Source organism: Sorex araneus, chromosome 3 (genome assembly GCF_027595985.1).
Source record: "Sorex araneus isolate mSorAra2 chromosome 3, mSorAra2.pri, whole genome shotgun sequence".
Lineage (NCBI taxonomy): Eukaryota > Metazoa > Chordata > Mammalia > Eulipotyphla > Soricidae > Sorex > Sorex araneus.
Genome location: NC_073304.1, coordinates 36,023,015 through 36,044,179, shown reverse-complemented (window position 1 = coordinate 36,044,179; position 21,165 = coordinate 36,023,015). Strand labels below are relative to the sequence as shown.

The 21,165-nt window shown below is 41.1% G+C and overlaps 1 protein-coding gene and 1 non-coding gene across 2 annotated transcripts in view; both read left to right on the top strand.

Annotated features, from left to right (window-relative positions):
- Nucleotides 1-21,165, top strand: part of SYNE2 (spectrin repeat containing nuclear envelope protein 2) — a 300,041-nt gene that overhangs the window by 185,698 nt on the left and 93,178 nt on the right. The window contains exons 64-72 of the mRNA XM_055132548.1: nucleotides 3,983-4,096; nucleotides 7,879-8,109; nucleotides 11,977-12,159; nucleotides 12,807-12,938; nucleotides 13,633-13,742; nucleotides 13,894-14,035; nucleotides 15,323-15,454; nucleotides 20,432-20,584; nucleotides 20,701-20,910. Of these exons, the coding sequence (XP_054988523.1) occupies nucleotides 3,983-4,096; nucleotides 7,879-8,109; nucleotides 11,977-12,159; nucleotides 12,807-12,938; nucleotides 13,633-13,742; nucleotides 13,894-14,035; nucleotides 15,323-15,454; nucleotides 20,432-20,584; nucleotides 20,701-20,910 (1,407 nt within the window). The remainder of the gene's footprint in view (nucleotides 1-3,982; nucleotides 4,097-7,878; nucleotides 8,110-11,976; nucleotides 12,160-12,806; nucleotides 12,939-13,632; nucleotides 13,743-13,893; nucleotides 14,036-15,322; nucleotides 15,455-20,431; nucleotides 20,585-20,700; nucleotides 20,911-21,165) is intronic.
- LOC129404065 (U1 spliceosomal RNA) lies at nucleotides 3,023-3,181 on the top strand. The gene has a single exon (XR_008629663.1). It is a non-coding gene; the product is annotated as a U1 spliceosomal RNA (small nuclear RNA).

Below are 21,165 nucleotides of genomic sequence, written 5' to 3'. Positions count from 1 at the left end.
CTTCCTTGATTTTCTAAATTCTGCACTTTTCTGCCTCTTCTCCCATATTCCCCAGCCCCCCCAACCTTCTCTTATCCCATCTCTGTCATCACGGAGGAGGCATCCCTCAATGTTCCATCCTCTTCCTTCTTTTCTGTTTCCTCTCATCAATTTCAACACCTCCTATAGGGTTGCTGGTCATCTCTTCATCAGCGATTTCCAAACCAAATCTCTCATCTTAGTCTTTTCATAAAATCTGGTCTGCATATCCGCTTTTCTGATTAACTTCTATTTGGGGGGGTATATTATTTTCAGGTCAAACATTTTACCAACTTTCCTTCAAAGTTTTTTCTTCCTCCTAATTTTCCAAAGTCTGTTAATGGTACCTGCGGTGTCATCTTTAAAATCTTGTTTTTCTTTGGGGCAGAGGTGGAGTTTCCTAGCAGTGCTCCAGCAACCTTGGCTCAGCTATGCTGTACGGGCCAGACTATTCAGCATTTGAGCCTAGAGAGGTAGTGCTGCTTTAGCTCAGCTGTGTTCATGGGCTACCAGGACCAACCCAATAGTACTTGGGAGACCATGGAGATCAAACTCAAGGCCCTCATATTCCAGCCCTTCAAACTATCTCCCCAGTCCTAATATCTCATTTTCATGTCCAGGCAGTGGTCCAATGATGTCCATTCAATCTTGATATTCTCTCATTATTTTTGTCACCAGTTCATTTACAGCCAACTGTTACTTATGAACCTTTGGCACCCCCTTCTATTAGGTTTACACACCATTTGGGGTTTTTTTCCCCAAAATATATCTTACAATAATACCATGTGATGACCTTTTCAAAAACAATTCATGGTAGGTTCCAAGTCTTTTGTGGATTCTGATTATCTATTAAAATGCAAACTTCAAAAACTGGCATTCTAGACTTTTTATTCTTCCAACCTCCCTTCCAAATTTTACCTAAGCTTTACTTTTAGTTATCAGTTTCTACCTTTCTCTTGTTTTCCAGTTTTACTGAGAAACACTTGACAAATATCACGCTATGAATTAAGGCACACAGCAGAATGGTTTGATTTACATATTCTATGAGATGACATGCACAATAGGTTCCCCTAACATCCATTTTTTCACAGATGTGATGAAAATAAAAGGAAAAATATTTTCTCCTTGCAGTAGCAACTCTCAGGATTTGCTTTTGCAACAATTTTCAGATATCCTGTAGCAGTGTTAGCTTTGCACCTTGTCATACGTGCATCCCTAGAACTTACTTAAAACTGGAAGACTTTACCATTAACAACTTTCCTTTAACTTTCTCTAATTCCCTCTGCCCACCCTTGGCCTCTGGTAGCCACAAGTCTGATCTACTTTTCTATGAGTTAGGGTTTTGTTTACTTGCTTGCTTGTTTCTCAGATTCCACATATAAATGAAATCACAGTCTTATTTTTCTTTCTCTGATGTATTTCACTTAGCAAGCTACCTTTCTTCAAGGCCCATCCGTGTCACAGATGGTAGGATATCCTCTCTTTTTTTTTATAATTACAGGAGCATATTGTAATTCTATTGTTAACTATTTAAGGACCATTCATTCAATTTTCCATAGTACCTTCACTGGTTCATACCTTTTTGAGGAGGAGGAGGCATTTCATATTCTGGAAACCATGAACTGAGCCCAGCTGTGCAAAAAGACTTTAATTCTGTAATATTTCTCTAGCCCCCCCCCAGTTCATACCTTTTATTAGCAGTTATTGTTTTCAGTAAAATAAGCTAAAAGGAGCTAGCATTTTGTTAGGAACTGCTAGGTGCTTTATATATGTTATCATATTTAATAAAAACAAGCAGGAGTGAAATAGGCTATACTCCACTGTAAAGATGTAGTAACTGTGGGGCTGGAGCGATAGCACAGAGGGTAGGGCATTTGCCTTGCACTCGGTCGACCCGGGTTCAATTCCCAGCATCCCATATGGTCCCCCAAGCACCACCAGGAGTAATTCCTGAGTGCATGAGCCAGGAGTAACCCCTGTACATCGCCGGGTGTGACCCAAAAAGCAAAAAAAAAAAAAAGGATGTAGTCACTGAAGCTCAGAGTCCAGACTGGCTGGTTAAAGTATCCCACCACTCTGTGTTAATTATTTGTGCCATTTTCTTATCACTTAACTTGGCTAAGCTTATAAGTGGGAGTGCTGAACCAAAGTATATATTTATTTAAAATGGATGCACATTGTCAAACTGCCCCCGAGGAAGACTGTATTTTATCCCTGCCTGAGTACATAAAAGTGCCTCTTTCCTGATCCCAAGCTGGCACTAATATATGTCTTAAGCAAGTGTGGCCACTGACGTAAGTTGCATTAATATTCTAATAACATTAGGTCTCTTTAGAAGTTGATTGACTTTTATATTCTCCCTCTTTATTTATTTTGCTTTTTTGAGCCACATTATTTGCTGATCACTCCTGGTTGTGTACTTGAGAGATCATTTAGTACAAGGGCTCCCACATACAAAGCATTCACTCATTCCTTTGAGTCCTCTGCAGCCCTGTATTTTTCTTTTATAAATTGCTTTTTTTTTTAAGGTGGGGAGGCCAAACCCACTGGTATGTCAGGCTTACTCCTGCTCTGGGTTCAGGGACCACTCCTGGCAGCACTTGGGGGACTTTATAGGGCAAGGCAAGGAACTTACCTGCTTTACTATCTCTCTGGTTCCTATAAATTGCTTTCTTATACCGGTTGATTGATAGTTTTTCTACGCAGGAGTCTATATCTTCTTTATTGATTTTGGGAGGTGGAAGTTTTGGGCAGTTAGCTATGCTCAGGGATCACTCCCAGCTCTGTGGTCCAGGGTCGCTTCTGGCAGTGCTGGAAATCAAACCAGGGTCAGCGCTTGCAAAGCAAACACCTTAGCCCCTGTCCTATCTCATTTGCTCAAGTGGTTCTTTTTCCTTATGATTTATTTTTTTAAATGTTGAAGTTAGAATGTAGGTCTATGCATGCAACTTTATCACTGAGCCACATCTCCAGCCCTCTTCACTGATTTAAAAGAACAGCTACTATACTTACCTGGCAGGGGAGACACCATGATCATGAAGGTGGTTTTCCCAGGATGAGGCTTATCCATTGCACTCCGGATGTGCTGACCCCTGTGATCTCCCCAAATGTGGGAAACTCAACTGCATATTTGCGGTCTTGGGAGACTACATGCATACTCTACCCTGAAAAAGGATATATTTTATAAGCATTCTATCATTTTTTAATTTAGATTTCAATATCAGTATGTTTTGTGTTATACAGTATTTTTATATCTTTATTGTTGTGGTAGGAAAAAATGTTTCCCACTCCTACATTAGAAAATGAAATATTTAATAATTTTATGGTATATATTTTACATTTAAATAATAAATATAATTAGGATTTATTATTATTATTAACTTTTCTTTGGTCTTTTTGTAAAGAGTAAGCTCTTGGGGCTTACTCCTGGCTATGTGCTCAGGGATCGCTTTTGGCAATGCTCTGGGCTACGTAATGGCAGGAAAAGAGCCAGGGTTGTCCATGTGCAAGGCAAGCACCTTAGCCCTTGGAATTTATTACTGAGACTAAAATAAGAATTTGGCTATAGAGTTCATGAAATTCCTGGGTTCCTACATTTAATAAATTTATCTTCTCAACCTTGTATATAATAAAATGTAATTTTAGCACATAACTGGATTTTAATTCTTTGAATAATCCACTTAAATATTTAATTCTCTATTCCTTATGCGCTTCTCATTAACTCTTGAGCTTTAGAGAATTTCAGTCTCTCAGTTATAGGGAGATGACTTTTTTACTAATGAACTACCGTTTTCCCCAGTGCACACACCTTCTGGATGTTTCTGCTAGCAGGGGATCAGGCACAAGACTGGGCGGGAGGCCGTAGGTGGGGGGAGGAGGGGGGGAGTGATGTGGGGAAGGAGTGGCCGGCTTGCAAGGCAGCTGGGCAGGAACTTTTCTGGACCTTTCATTCTTTCCTTTCCAGGAGGAAGACAAGAAAATAAGCATGTGTGATCATTCCATGGAACAAACTCTCGCACCAGGCTCAAATCCTGAGCAGATCCCAGAAATCTCCCCAAGTCATACACACACAGCAGAGGTAAGTCCTGCTCTGGAATATGGGGGATCCCTCAGTGACAACAAACTTTCCGTGCTTTACAGTGCAAGCCAGGACATCCTTGTACCAGAGGATTGAAAGATGTACCATCAACTTTTACGTAGAAAATTAGCAAGCCACAGAACAAGTGAAGATTTTCACTTGTTCTTCATTTGTCAGAATGTACTAGTCTTTCATTAACTGCAGATATGGGGGTGATAAAGGTGAAGGGCAATTAATATTGATTAGCCACCAAGATATAATAGGCATTATGTATGCTGTTTGATCCTCAGATTAAACGAGGTAGGTTAAGATCTACCATAAGTTTATAAAGAGGGACTGCAGATCAGGAAGTGAAAATAACACTCCCTGAGGAAGTAGTTAGACCTAGAATATTTACAATCTGCTTTGTAATTTAAAGATTTGTTACTAAAATATATGAAGCCAAGGTAGGTTTGGCCTCAGTAAATACACCACCCTGAACCTGAGCAATAAATAGTACAGTAGATATGACAGTTGCTTTACATGCTAGGTGTAACCCCCAAATAAACAAAAAGAAATGCCCCAAACAAATAAATACACCATGCTATACCTTTCCATTTCCCTAACTAGTATTGTCAAGACAGGTAGTAGGTATTTTCTCTTGCCATACATTTTGCATTAAAGTCAGGGATAGGTGCAAATATTTGTGGAAGTACTAGACGATTAAAGAGTAATGCACAGGTCTGATAGTTCAATGTGAAATGTAGCTGAGTCCCCAGATTAGCTTGCTTTTAGCTGCACACTGTCACTAAGGTCAATAATGTCACAAAAGTTAGGTGCTATGGCATTTGCTGACTGAATGTCCAAGGACTAGAGGGATATATGTCAAGAATGTAGACGTGTAGATTCCCAGACACAATGAAATCAGGGTGAATCTGGTTCTGCTTCACAAGCAGTTTGAACAATGTCTATTTGCCAGGGTTATCATCTATCTACACACTGACGATCCCAGTAAGCTGATGAATTAGTGAGGTGGTGTATGTCTCACTCATCCCAGGGGCCTACCTCATTCAAAGAGCTTGTCATGAGTGGGGGGGGAGGGAAGGGGGGAAGGGGGCATGCAGTTAGGACAGGCAAGACAGGCTTGCAGTGAGGACTATGACAAGGATAATTGGAAATGATCACTTCAAATGGACAGAACTTGAGTGATGAAAGGAGATAAAGTGATGTACATGATAAACTTTTTGTGACAGTATTGCAAACCACAAAAGGAAAAAGGCAGTGGGGGGGGGGGGATAAAGAAGAAAAATATCTGCCATAGAGGCAGGCTGGTTGTGCGGGGGGGAGGGGGGGGTGGCGGGTGGGGGTAACGAGGGAAACTGGGGACATTGGTAGTAGAAACATACATAGTGAATAGATGAGTATTGGAACATTGTAGGACTAAAACTCAGTTATGAACAGCTTTGTGACTGTGTTTCAATACAAGTTAAAAAAAAAAAGGCTCCATAATAGATTAGGTGATACTATTTTGCAGCTATGCTAGAATAATCCCACAGTTCTCTCTAACAAGAAATACTTGTGCCTTACCTTTCTCCACCCCACCTCCCGGCCAAGTATACAACCATAATACATACATTTAAAGAGTTTCTACTTTTAGAGCTTGGGGCTGTGACTTCGAGAAGATATTGGGCAGGGCAACTTTTATAGGAGAACCGTGGCATCCAAATCAGAAGCTTACAAACAAGGCACATCTGTCCAGGTCTGAGCTGCCACAAAGCCAGTGGTGGGCAGATTAGTGGGTCCAGGTGCTGGGGATTTTTTGACCACAAAGAAAGGGAGGTGAGCTGATTCCTGGCAGGTTCCTAGGCCACCTTCAGCTAGTAAAGCTCTTGGTGGTTTCCAGTCCTCTGTTTTCCCCTTCTATTCAGCCTTGGATTCTTTACAGGTTCAAATGACGAGCAAATAAAGCGCAGATTAGCTGTCTAGTTTCCTTGCTTCCTCATTAACTATGAGGAAGTTAGTGAGAAAGTAAAGAAACTCAATATTGCTATTTTTTTAAGTGTGCATGGCACACTGTTTTTGTAGGTACTCTGTTTTTGAATAAAAGAGGTAGATGGTAAATCTGCTATTCAGAATAATTAATTAGTTAATATTAACAGATTGTAATCTGAGGTAATTCGGAAAGAAATGGATCCTGGGGTAAGTGATGTGAAGAGATAGTGCCAAGGCTGAGTGAGCACTGTGTGTGTCGGCCCCCTGGAATTAGTCCCAACACTGCATGGTCCTCTAGGCACAGCCAGAAGTGAACCCCGAAAGACCCTTGGGTGTGGTTAAAAAAATAGGAGGATCCCCATATCTTTGCCACTATGCTATGGCAATAGCTGAAAGCTTGTCATTTGGGCCTAGAGAGATAGCTCAATGTATTGAGCACATGCTTTGCATGTGAGAGGCCTGGATCTGACCTCTGGCACTGCATGGTCCCCTTAGCATGGACTGGAACCACTTTTGAGCACACTGGGAGTAGCTTCTGCTGAACATCATTGGAGATGGCTCCAAAACAAACAAGAAGTTGTTACTTGGCTGAAATTGTATGTTTACTAGATGCTGATGTGTAGTTAGCAAAGCTCTATATTAAAACATTGTATTTCATCACAATCTGTGAAGTATTTCTTTATTGAGATCCATGCTTTGGTTGAACAAAACACAAATTTTTGTTCTTTAAGAAATTTCTCTACAAGTGTCAGAATGCCCCTATAATTGTTCTGGAAGGGTGTCAGTACAGTGGGAGGAAATATATCTTGATCCTTCTTCTTTTACCTCCAAATTGAAAATATGTAATTTCTAGGATGCTTCTGAGAAAATTTTCCTTTGAATTGGTAAGCAATCTAGTTACTTCAATATAGAAGCACCACACATGCACTTTATACTATACTGTATGTGTTTTATTTTTAACTAAGTAACATTTATGGGTCAGAGAGATAGTACTGCAGGTAGGGTGCTTCCCTTGAACTGGGTTGAACCCCGTTAAGAGTGATCTATGAGTACAGAGTTAGGAGTAAGCCCTGAGCCCTACCTGTTGTAAACCAAAAATACTAATAATAATTGCGTGTCTAGAATGTGAATCCCTAGTAGCTTTAGGGATTCTCTCTAAAGAACAAAAGTAAAATTTCCAGATTATCCCATAGAACTTATCACCTAGGCTTTTAATAGGGAGACATTTAATAGGGAGACAATGAGTTTTAATAGGGAGACATATACATGTGTTTGGAAAAAAAAACAGCTAAATTGTTTCATGATCTTATTACTCGAGAAGATGTGAAGCTGAAAGTGTCTGACATATTCCTGGTATCCCACCCAGTCAGTACGTAAAGCTTTGTCCTTTCTATTTGAACAGAGTGCACCGCAATGTAAGCATTGTTTAATCACGTGTCACGCAGTTTTAAACACTGGCCAATTCGCTGTAATGTTTCAGACATGCACACCCACATGCACACCCTCTCTCTCACACTCACCTGTCTCCAGGGACTCCCGATTAACGAACTGCAAGCCCAGGTGCTTCCGCTGTGCCCAGGAACATAGTACCTGTGTACATGCACCTCGGCTGCTTGGAAACCTGGAGCGCCAGGTCACATGACTGTTGCTATGAGTGTGGAGGTGCATTTTTCTTTCCTTGCTTCTCCTGCTTTTTCCCCCCCCTTCCTTTTAACTGGGGAAATGCAAGTTCACAGGTCTTTGCAAGTCTAATTCTGGAAACTTTGGACTGCTGGCTTTTCACTGCTGGATTATCTTTGGATTTATCTTAGGGTGCCACACCCCCTACCACGGCTTCAGCGCTGGGCTTTTCCGATGAGCAAGGAGCTTTTGAGGCCACGGTGGAGCGACCAGGGCCAGAGCCTGAGGAAATCCTCCATGTCTGTAAGATTCAGGTGGCCGAGCTGGAGCTGTGGCTACACCAAGCCAACGTGGCATTTGAGCCGGAAACATTAAATGCAGACATGCAGCAGGAGGTGGAACAGCAGCTGGTAGGGTGCCAGGTAAGGCTGATGGGTCAGAGTTCATTGACTTGCCTTTTCACCAATCATCTTCCAAGATCCGGTGAATTTCTCTTAAAGCCACAGCATGTTTCTTCCTGTTTACACTGACTTCCACTTTTATCTTGGTCCAACTTTTTGCTCTGCAGGTATTTCTTTCAGATGGTTTATGTAAATATAGTATTGGGAGAGGGAACCAGTCATGCGTAAAAGCTCAAATTCTCGGCTCTAAATCCAGCTCTGCCGTGTGAACTGTGAACTTGGGGAAGTCTGGTTCTTCCCTCATTTCCTGTATTTGGATTACAGCAGTTATCTCATAGGGCTTTGTCCGGATATAAGGAAGTAGGACTATAAGTTCTTGTATAAAGTATATTTTTTTATAAAGTACTCAGTAGATGTTGAATTCATACGATAAATTCTTAGAATATTCATTATTTAGAAATGAAACCGAATGTTCTGATTTGCAGAGGTGCCCATGGAAACAGAAAAGGGCTGTGCTGTCATTTCACCACCCCTGTCCTGCCTTAGTCACTGGGTGGAAGAGTGTATTCCATGGCCCAGGCTGAGCTGGGGCGGAGGGGCTGGGCTGAGAACATGCTGCAGCATAGCTGAGTGTCATAGCAGCGAGGCACCACCCCGGATGGCCCCGAGGAACAGCTTGGCCTGACGTCTCTGCTTTAGAAGCTCCCAAGGGATGAGGACATCTTCACGGATTACCTCACCTCCCTGCAGGCCACAGGGAGCTTCTCTGCCAAGGGCTGTTGCCAGTGGCCCACCACGGCCCACCAGGCGCTCACTCCTCCCTCCATCCACCAGGTGGTCTTAGGCAAAGTTTACCCTTCCTCCATCCTGCGAGCTCCAAGCCAGGAGATGGTTCATCATCTCAGCTCACTTCTGACCCCAAAGTGAGCACGGATGAAATGGGCTCACTCCAGGGCCAGGCTGATAGCACCCAGGGGAGTCTGGAAGAGACAGAGTGTTCTGCAGACAGCCGAGAGCAAGGCCAGCTGAATCTGTGTGTTCTGAGCAAGAAGGCCCAGCCAGAGAGGCCACCCAGGATTGATTTGCCAACTGATTGTTGTGCCAGCTGGGTAGACTCTATTTCAGTTCCTTGATCACCCCCAGAATCCAGTTCTCTTGCAGTTTTGTAGTGATTTCAGGGTTGGGGGGTTGCACAAGAAAAAGACACAACCACAGGGTGGCAGTAGGACACCAGGAGCATCCACTGGACAGCATTTCCTCAGGATTTTAAGGGTCTGGAACACTCCCCTCCCCCACACATCTCACCGCACCTCCCAACAGGCAGGCATGAGTGTGGCTGTAGTCTAAGTGATGTCCTAAGGGCAGCAGAGTTGGGGGCTTTTTTGAACCACAGGGTTTGTCTGACTAGTTGTGGGATCTAGTTTTGAATTTGGCAATGGGATTTGAGCTAATGTCCCAATGTGCTATGAAGAAATAAAACAAGAACAACATACAAGGGTCATCTTTGATATACATAATATAGTATACTAGTATTTGTGTAATACTAATATGTAATACAAGAGTGATATTATTAGCAGTTGTACTTTTAGCAAAGTACAATACAATTAACATTGCAAATTTATAAATTTAATATTGAAACATGGGACTGGAGTGATAGCACAGCAGTAGGGCGTTTGCCTCGCATGCAGCCGACCCAGGTTCAATTCCTCTGTCCCTCTCAGAGAGCCTGGCAAGCTACCGAGAATACCCTGCCCACACGGCAGAGCCTGGCAAACTACCCATGGCATATTCGATATGCCCAAAACAGTAACAACGTCTCACAATGGAGACGTTACTGGTGCCTGCTCGAGCAGATTGATGAACAACAGGACGACAGTGCTACAGTGCAATATTGAAACATATAGTATAGTAAACACTGCCAGTTCTACTTTAGTCTGTAAAACTGCTAAGAGTGTATAGTCTGTAAAATAAGAGTTTATAGTCTGGGGCCAGAGCAATAACACAGTGGGTAGGACATTTGCCTTGCATGCTGCCGACCCAGGTTCGATCCCATATGGTCCCTTAAGCAGTGCCAGGAGTAATTCTTGAGTGCAGAGCCAGGAGTAACCCCTGAGCATTGGTGGGTGTGACCCAAGAAGGAAAAAAAAAAAGAGTTTATAGTCTGAAAAGTGCTACCCAGTGAGAAAATGTCCAAAGGTAAAAAGCACACATATCCCTCAAGTAAAACAAATGATTTGGTAATTAATGTTTTTTAAAAACCACGTAAGCTATGATTATTAAAGACATCAAAAGTCATTGTTTTGTTCATGCATTGCATTGGCAAAACAATTACATCATTCTGGAAATAGATACACTAGCATCTAATAGATTTGCTCAATGTTTGGGAGACCTGAGGGCAGTGAGATAGTAACTGCAGCAGGTAGGGGGCTTGCCTGGCATGCAGTTGACCTGAGCTTGATCCCTAGTACTCTAGGCTGTCCCCTGAGAGCCATGCTAGGGGTAATATCTGCCCACAGAGCTAGGAGTTAGTCCTGAATACTTCCAGGTATTGCTCCCAATGCCTCTTAAAAAAATAAACAAACTGGAGGTCAGCTGTCAACACAGAAGATGTCCATCTTCTTAGACAAAATAACATCCTTTGAAAATAAGTTTACTTTTGAAAATAATCCCAAAGGGAGAAAAGTGCTTATGGCATCATTGATTACAAAAGTGAAGAACTGGAAACAGCTTTCAGCTTACAATAGGGAAGTTAAATAACTTAGGGGCCATCAGCCTCTATTATTAAGGCTACAGTCTCCCCACTATTTTGGAATCATGAAACATACATGTATAGACACATGAAAAAATAACTAAAACCAGCCCAGGGGGGAATGGAACACAAAGTTACAGTATATTTTGTTGAGAGCCACTCTCAAATCTGTAACTGTTCTTAAACTTAGATAAACAATGCAAGTAGTTTGCTTTGACAGAAGAATTCGAAGATGTATTCCAAACCTTATGTTTGCTATAGGATTTTTCTTCATTTCAAAGAACTGAACTTGTTCTTAGTCATGTACTGAGACTGAGGGACTGGTCTGGGGGCTGACATATGAGACCAGCCAGTGGGCATGAATATTAGGGCTCCTGCACCTCAGAAGAAGGCAAATGGTCAGTTGAAGAATACAATGATGATGCCTTATTGTGAAACTTACTTCATCCAACTGATTTATTTTTAGAATTGTCTGTTAGTTGGCCAGTTGAATCTATGACTAAGTGTTTTGGGTCCCAAATGATTTATCCTGAGATGTTCTTCTGATCTTTTGGAAACATATTTAACTTGTTAGGAAGAAAAGAGCAGCGGAAATAATTTTTAAATCATTTTTGGATTTCTTTTCCTATTCCTTGTCAACACTTGGATTGTAACAAAAACAGGGAGCTGGAAAATAAAATTAACATAGTCAGCATAGACGGAGTAGCAAGCTACAGCCAAACTGAACTTAATTTGTTAACTCTTCTCAGTGGACCCTGGAAGTAAGTTCTGTCACTCTCCGCATTTTGCAGATGATGTGACACTCCTACAAAATCAGAACCTAGTTACTAAATGGCAGGGCTAAGATATACCCAGTGGTAGAGTTTCAACATCTGTGTTCTCAGTGTTGTACTATGCTAAGATATAATTTGTCGTATTTTCTAAAGAGGGGGCAAATCATTTATCTCAGAGGGTTTGCAAGGGTTGATTTCACGGACCCCTGCAATCAGTAGCACTGGAATTCTGTGGAAGTTGTTTCCAGCCCATTTCTGAGACTTGTTAAATACACCTAAGCAGGAGAAAATTAATCTGATCTATTTTGGAATGTAACACATGTTTAGGACTAAAGCTCTGAATAATTAAATGATTTTCTTTTCTAGGCTATGCTGACGGAGATTGAGCACAAGGTGTCTTCCCTGTTAGAGAACTGCAAAGACCAAGGTTCGGGAGATAGTGGGGCTACACAACAAGAGGCTGAAGCACTTTCCTTGAAACTAAAAACTGTGAAGTGCAATTTGGAGAAAGTCCAGATGATGCTCCAGGAGAAATACAGTGAGGACCAGGTAAAGTGTGGAGACATGTTAGAGATACACATTTCCAACAGGCCCAGTAGAAAGCAGTCTCGCAAGAGGTGACGGTAAAACAACTACAGCAGAGTTTTGCTAAGAAAGGCATATGTTTTATTCTAGAACAATAGAGCTTAACATCCAAAAGACTACCAAGGTTGCCAGTGGGTGAGGAGCATGGGTTGAAAGGGTTGGGGTCCCACGAACTGAAGTGAAAGAATTTTGGCACTTTGGTAGTAGGCATGATATGATAACATTGTACCCCTAAAACATTAACGTTCTTGCAAAGCAGTGTTGACTGGGTTCAAAAATATTAGATCCATGAAGTTATAGATGGAGCTTCAATAAAAGTCATGCTTATACTGCCCAATTAGCCTGTGTTCTTTCTCAAATGAAGGTTGTTTTTATTAAGGTGTTTCAGACCATTTTTTTTTCCTGTTTATAGGCAAGTTTTAGGGTGATTCCAGCTAGCTTAATTCAGAAAGGACTTAGGCATGAACATGAACCAGAGTGTGGGATTATAGTCAAAAATTAAATAATCACTTTATACAAACTTTTTTTTGTACTCTCATTATCAGAATTGAAATGAAGTAAGTCATTAAAAAAAATAGTCTGCCATAATAAAAAATTTTTTTCAGCAGCAGCAACGCTCTGCCATTCTAAAGAAACCTGCAGAGCATCCAAAAGTTCTCCAATCAGATAACCTCTCTGAGTTTGAATCATTCATCACTGAAAGGCCACAGTTCAGCAAACAGAAAGATTTCCAGCAGCAACAGGTAACTTCACTCTCTTAGAAGGGAAAGAGAAAGCCTTTCCAGGAAGATTTCTGGCCTGTGCCCAGGGTTTGTGACTAAATGGGAAGTGTGAGGTATAGGCATTACTGTGGGAGCTGCATCTTGGTGCTGAATGCAAGGGGTCCCCTCTGCTTCATTTTATTTGCTACAATTAGGACACAACTTGGTTCCTTTATTAACTTCCATCTTAAAGAACTTGATCAAATACTTTTACTGTGAAAGTCTCTTTGTAACTACCTCCACCTGGATGTCTAAAACACTTCATGTCCCCCCCCCCATGCTTGCAGTATATGTGTTAAGCAACATTTAATTGGTGTGTAAGTACTTAAATAGTTTTTAAGAAATAAAAGTTAATGAAGGGGCTGGAGAGCTAGTTCAGTGGGAAGGGTGCTTACCTTACACGCAGCTAACCTAGGTTCAATCCCCAGCACCCCATTTGGTCCTCCTGAGCCCTTCCAGGAGTGATCCCTGAGCAGAGAACCAGGAGTCAACCCTGAGTGTCACTGTATGTGGCTGAAAACTGAAACATACACGCAAAATTAATAAAAAATTAGAAATGTTATATAATGACATACAAAGTGGTACAAAATCATATTGTCTCAACAGAAAAGAAAAACCTTGGATATTGATATGAAACCTTTCTTGAGTGAACTATTTGAATCTCATTCGATTTTAGGTTCTGGAGTTAAAACCGCTAGAACAGAGAGACTTACTCAAATTCATAGAATTGAATGTACAGAAAGTCTGGCCCCATGATAAAGATACAATGCAGCCATCATCTGTCAGGTAAGACATTTTTAAACAGTTGGACATTCAGTAGTTCTTTGGTTGGGAGAACCAAAGTTTCTTTTTAAATCACTTCTAAAGACCTTATGTGAGTGTAATAAACATTTTTGTATGTTGATTATTCTTTTTACCTTTTGTTTCCTCTTAAAAGCAGTGAGACATCTGGCTCTGCTAATGATGCTCCAGACTCTGTCCTGTCAATCCAGGGCCAAAGTGGAGACAAATGGCAATATTTGCATCATGAACTTGAATCAAAAATAAGCCAACCCCTGCCTGAGCTTGTGGAACCTCAGGTCAGTGTGTGTCTGCATGGTTATCTTTGCAAATCCAACAAATGTTCATTAAAGTCATTGTATATTCTGCATTATGTAACGGTTGATTTCCAGGAAGCTACCTCACTGTGAGAGCTTTTAATTAGCTGACAACCTTGTGTCCTCCTGGAAATCTGCATCAGGTGGCCCCCTTAGTGGTTCTATGGCAGGCTGAGCTTCTCTATTCATAGCTTCAAGTACACTGTGTACCTACTCATTCGTCTCTGTTCCTCATCAGATGGGATGGAGAGAAAGACCATGTCTCTCTGGTTTATATTCGCCTGGTGCAATACCAGATCACAAAATCTCACTAGATGCTTAATGATTAATGCAAAAATAATATATGTAAAAACACATTTTTCAAACTGGACAGTGCATCAAAAGATATTTTGGAATCTACAATATGCTGGCCCGTGTCTGTGGTATTCCTACCTCATCACTGCCATAACAGATTTTACTCATCTGTGCCAGATATTGCTCGTTTTCTGTCAAAACAGGGAGCCTATGAACAGACTAGCACTGGGACTTACAGAAATCAAACTTTTGCCCTCAGATTTGCACTCAGAATGCCCAGGTAAAGGTCACTAATGATTTCCCAGTTGCCAGTCAGGTGGGACTGTTTTAGTTTGCATCCCCTTTCATTCTTTGAGAACCTTAATGGACCAATTACTCATTAATATCTTGGATATTATGGTATACACATAATAACATGTGTATTGTCTTCTTTGCAAGAGTAAAGCACCTTTCCTCAAGAAGACTCATCTGTCATCCTCCCTTCTTATAAGGTAGCTATTCAATTTGAGAATGTAGTGAACTTTGTAGTATTCCCTTTTCTGAAATTACAGCTCATTTTTCAGCACTTGCTTACCTTTTCCATAGTAGACTAAGGTGCAAAGCTGCCCCTGGAGGTAATGTATTTCATTCTATTATATATTCACTGTGCAAGGGGTCTGCTAGTAAATGTGAAGAAAAATAGGTGACCTTGGTACATGGCTAGATCCCAGTGACTGGAAGCTTAGTCCTTTTGCTCTGTTTCTCAAATTATGGTTTGCTTTCTCTCATTTTGACATCTAAATAAATCCTCAAGTAAAGGTTCTCATGATTATTCAAGTCTATCCAAAATATATGTTTTTTAATTTTCCTTATAGAATAGATAGCAGTCCTCACCCAGATAACTGGGAACTCAGAAGACATCATCTAAGGCATTTTATTGTTTTGCATTAGAGAGCAACAGTATCTTAAACTGTAAAATTTCCCTTTTTCAAATAGGTTGCCACAAATATGAGTATTCTACCCAGTGTGAGTGTCTATAATTTTAGATACCCAACAACTGAAGAACTGAAAACATATACCACCCAACTTGAAGACCTGCGTCAAGAAGCAATTAATATTCAAACACAGGTAGCAGCTGCTTGTTGTGTGATTTCCTTAGACAAGCCATAATAATGCAAATCAGATTTATCTCTCTCTCCAACTCAGAAATTTGGCAGAAGCTAGGAGGAGCGTTGTGCAAAGACTTCTGAACCTGTGTCCTGGATTAGCAGGAAGGAGGGTTGGGATGGATTAGCACTGCTTGTATTTGTGTAGCGCTCTGGGACTAGAAAGTTGAGAAAGGGAGGGAAAGGGGATGGGAAAGGTGTTCAAACTTGAGTAAGCTCAGTGCTGAGCTGGTGTGAAAAGTCATTTATCAGAGTAGACACAGCTCAAATTGTAATAACTAGCTTTTCAGTCACTTGTCACAGCTCAAAGAATTCAGGGTGCTTATGGCAAAGAAAAGAGGTTGTTCTTACAGCTAACGCTGAAACAGACTTATGGTTCCCAAGCTCACCAGAGCATAGTGGACCAGCTCCAGAGGCCCCTGGGAATTGTACTTCTAATTGGCTCTAGTTCTCATGATCAACCCAACTTGACAGTCCTTGGTTCCTCCACTCCACAACCCATCTCTAGCTTTTAGACACAGGATGTCCTTTTAAACTTGTTGGAACTAGAGAAATAATACAGTGGATGACCTGGGTTCAATCCCTGGCACCCCTTATGGTCCCTGAACTGTGCCAGGAGTGATCACAGAATTCAGAGCCAGAAGTAAGCCCTGAGTACTGCTGCATGTGGCCCAAGAACCAAAACTCATCATCATCATCATCATCATCATCATCATCATCTTGTTGATTGTCGAATTTCTCAAGTGGTCTCAGTAACGTCTCCATTTGTCCTAGCCCTGAGATTTTAGAAGCCTCTCTCTACTCATCCTTCCCAACAATGCTGCACTGGAGGTTCTTTCAGGGTCAGGGGAATGAGACCCAGCTTATTCCAAAATTAGATAAAATTAAAATATAAATAAACTACCCCCATTTTGTTTGCCCAGACCTTACATGATTCCATTAGCCCTCTTATTCCTAAGATAATATTTATCTGAGACTACACTTTCTTTTCTTTTCTTTCTTTTAATTTTTATCAAATCTCTGTGAGATACACAGCTTCAAAGCTATTCATGGTTGGCTTTCAGTCATACAATATTCCAACATCCATCTCTCCACCAATGTACATTTCCCACCACCACTATCCCCAGTTTCTCTCCTGCCACCCCTCCCCTCACCCCCTGCAGCCTGCTCTATAGTAGGCACTTTCCTTCTTTCTCTCTCTCCCTTTGGTCATTATGATTTGCAATACAGATACTGAGAGGTTATCATATTGGTTCCTTTGCCTACTTTCATCACACAGTTCTTATTCAGAGTGATCATTTACAACCATCTTTGTCATAGTGGCCCTGCTCTATCCCAACTGTGTTCTCCCTCAGCAGGCTTCCAATTGGAGGCAGGCTTTCAATTATGGACCAATCCTCCTGGCCTTTGTTTCTACTGCCCTTGGATATTAGTCTCATTTTTTTTTTACCTCCCACAAATGAGTGCAATCATTCTATGTCTGTCCCTTTCCTGACTCATTTCATTCAGCATGATACTCTTTGTGTCCATCCATTTTAAGTGAATTTCATAACTTCATTTTTCCTAACAGCTGCATAGTATTTCATTGTGTAGATGTACCATAGATTTTTTATCCAGTTGCCTGTTCTTGGGCATTCATGTTGTTTCCAGATTCTGGCTATTGTGAATAGTGTTGCAACAAACATAGAAGTGTAGATGTGTTTCTGCTGTGTGTTTTTGGGCCCCTGGGGTAAGTTCCCAGAAGTGGTATTGCTGGGTCATGTAGAATTTAAATGTCTAGCTTATTGAGGAATGCTCATATTGGGTTTCCAAAAGGGCTGGACCAGTCAGCATTTACACCAATAATGAATGAGAGTCCCTTTCTTCCTGCCTTTATGCAGCACTGGTTGTTCTTGCTCTTTGTGATGTGTTCCAATCTCTGTGGTATGAGATAATATCTCATTGTTGTTTTGATTTGCTTCTCCCTGATGATTAGCAGTCTGCAGAATTTTTCTTGTGTCTTTTGGCCATTTGAATTTCTTCTTTGCGAAAGTTTCTGTTCAGTTCTTCTCCCCATTTTTTTGATGGAGTTGGAAGTTTATTTCCTTGTAAAGTTCTACAAGGCTTATATATCTTCAATATTAATTCTTTGTCAGATGGGTATTGCCATTTAAATTTTTTCTTTGAGTAAGTTTCTGTTCATTTCTTCTCCCTGTTTTTTGATGAGGTTGAATGTTCTTTTCCTGTAAAGTTCTACCAGTGCCTTATGTATCTTGGATACTAATCCCTTGTCAGATGGTATTGGATAAGTACTTTTTTCCAGTCTGTAGGCTGTCTTTGTATCTTCGACACCATTTCTTTCTTTTTTTTAATGCTTTCTTTTTTTTAAATTTATTCTTTTATTGAATCACCATGTGGAAAGTTACAAAGTTTCAGGTTTAAGTCTCAGTTATACAATGCTCAAACACTCATCCCTTCACCAGTGCACATATTCCACCACCAAGAATCACAGTATACATCCCCCTCCACCCCCCACCCCGCCTGTGTAACTGATAAATTTCACTTTACTTTCACTTTACTTTGATTACATTCAATATTTCAACAAAAAAGTCACTTACATTTTTTCTTTATTTATTTATTAATAAGTGAGTCACCATGAGGGTACAGTTACAAATTTACCCATCTTCGTGCTTGTGTTTCCCTCATACAATGTTCGAGAACCTATCCCTCCACCAATGTCCATTCTCCACCACCAATGAACCCAGTATCCCTCCCACCCTCCAATCCCATTCCCCCCATCCCATCCTGCCTCTGTGGCAGGGTATTCCATTTTGTTCTCTCTCCTTTTGGGTGTTGTGGTTTGCGATAGGGGTATTGAGTGGCCATTGTTTTCAGTATCTAGTCTACTTTCAGCACGCATCTCTCTTCTCGTGCGGGATCCCCAACCATATTTTACTTGATGTTCCCTTCTCTATCCGGGCTGCCTTTCCCCCAGCATGTGAGGCCAGCTTCCAAGCCATGGAGCCAACCTCCTTGTATTATATACTACTATTCTTGGGTGTTAGTCTCCTACTCTGTTATTTTATATTCCACAGATGAGTGCAATCTTTCTATGTCTGTCCCTCTCTTTCTGACTCATTTCACTTAGCATGATACTTTCCATGTTGATCCACTATATATAAACTTCATGACTTCATCTTTTCTAACAGCTGCTTAGTATTCCATTGTATAGATGTACCAAAGTTTCTTTAACCAGTCATCTGTTCTCGGGCACTCGGGTTTAACAATTTTGGCTATTGTCAACAGTGCCATGATGAACATATAAGTGCAGATGTCATTTTGACTATACCTTTTTGTTTCTCCGGGATATATTCCCAGAAGTGGTATTGCTGGGTCAAATGGAAGCTCAGTTTCTAATTTTTTGAGAAGCGTCCATATTGTTTTCCAAAAGGGCTGAACCAGTCGGCATTCCCACCAGCAGATGACACCATTTCTTTTGAGGTTCAAAAGCTTCTTAGTTTAATATAATCCCATTTGTAGTCCCATTTGTAGTCCCATCTTAGCTTAATTAGTGGTGTTTCATCCTTGAAGATGCCTTTAACTTTAATGTCATGGAGGGTTATGCACACATTTTCCTCCATGTACCTTTTGGATTCAGTTCTGATATTGAGGGCTTTAATCCATTTTGATCTGATTTTTGTGCCTGGCATTAGAAAGAAGTCTGTGTTCATTATTTTTTTTATTTTTATTTTTTTGCATATTGCTGCCCAGCTTTCCCAGCATCACTAGTTGAAGAGGTTTTCCTTGCTCCACTTTATATTTTTTGCTCCTTTATCAAAGATTAGGTGATCCTGTATTTGAGGGTTGGTATCTGGATATTCAACTCTATTCTGTTGAGCTGCAGGTCTATCTTTATTCCAATACCATGCTGTTTTAATTACTATCACTTTGTAGTGTAGTTTAAAGTTGGGGAGGATGAGGGCTGGAGCAATAGCACAGCGGGTAGGGCATTTGCCTTGCATGCGGCCAACCCAGGTTCGATTCCCAGCATCATATAAGGTCCCCTGAGCACCACCAGGGGTGATTCCTGAATGCAGAGCCAGGAGTAACCCCTGTGCATCGCCAGGTGTGACCCCCACAAAAAAAAGCAAAAAAAAAAAAAGTTGGGGAAGATGATGCTTACCATTTTCTTTTCCCCAAGGATTTCTTTAGCTATTTGAGAATGTTTATTGTTCCATATAAATTTCAGGAGTGTTTTATTTATTTCTTTAAAAAATGTAATGGGTATCTTATAAGGACCTCATTGAATCTCTGTAATGCCTTGGGAAGTATTGCCATTTTGACTCCTCCTGATTTAATCCTCCCAATCCATGAGCAGCAGATGTGTTTCCATTTTCTCACGTCCTCTTTTATTTCTCAAAGTAATGTTTTGTAGTTTTCTTTGTATAGGTCCTTCACCTCTTTAGTTAAGCTGATTTTCAGAGACACATTTGTGAACAGGTTTGTTTTTCTAATATCTCTTTCTTCTTTTTCATTATTTGTATATAGGAAAGCCATGGACTTTTGGGTATTGATTTTATACCCTGCCACTTTACTGAACAAGTCTGTTGTTTCTAGGAGCTTTTAGTTAGATTCTTTGGGATTTTCTTAATATCACATAAGACTACACTTTCACCTAGATGACCCAACTTAAAGAAGTCTCATGATTTTGCCTTCTAATTCTGTTTAATAGTCAGCTATATAACAGTGAGCTTCTTGTTCATCTAAGAGCTAACACTTTAATTTTCTTTTTTCTTTTTTCTGGTACCTGTTGATAATGTTGTTTGAAACAACTGAATTTTAGAAAGTCTAATATAAGTTATAAACAAAATCAAAAACCAGAGAAAATAAATGTAGGTTTACAAAAGCAAGGAGTTTCATGGTCTTTTGTTTCCCTCTCTCTTATCTCCTCCTGATTTAGGAAAATGTGCCTGAGGAGACCTACATGAACTTGGATAACAAATTATTTGAACTCTTCCTGGCCCTTCGGCAGTGTTTGGGCAGCATAGAGGAGCTGCAGCAGACCCCTAGGCTTGTCCGAGAAGACATGTGTGCCCAGCAGGCACGCTGGGAGGTAGGCCACTCCAGCCAGCCCAGGTGTTGGCCACTGCACTGCCCTCTGGGGAAACCAAGGCCAAGGCTCCTAGGCCAGAGCTCCTTCACAAATGGGTCTTCCTCTTCACTCCACAGACGCTGGCTCTTGAGTTGAAAAAACTCTTCTTAGCTTTGACTGACAGAAAGGAGGATCTTCTGAAAGCCATGACATGGCCAGGCTGGAACACCAGCCAATTCCGTGAGTGTTTTGAAATGCTCCATGACTACCTGAAGGGCACACAGCTGGTGGCCGCCTGCCAAAGCAGGGCCCTGAAGGCGGGTCTCGACTACCGGCGCAGCTTTCAGGTACGGTGCAGTCCCGGGTACTTGACCGTATCCAACTCCCTCTCAGTGACCCTTTTTGGTGGCCTTCGCACTAGGAGTTGCTAAGGGAAATGGGGAGACATTGTGTCAAGGTCTTTCAGCTTTTTCTACTGCTAGAAACCCTTTGAAAGGGAAGCACCCAACCCCCACCCCAAAGTGTGTCAATTATGACTTTGTCAGGATGGGTAGAACGTTTCTTTCCTGGAGTATCTTCAGTTATTTGATGAGGGCATTCTA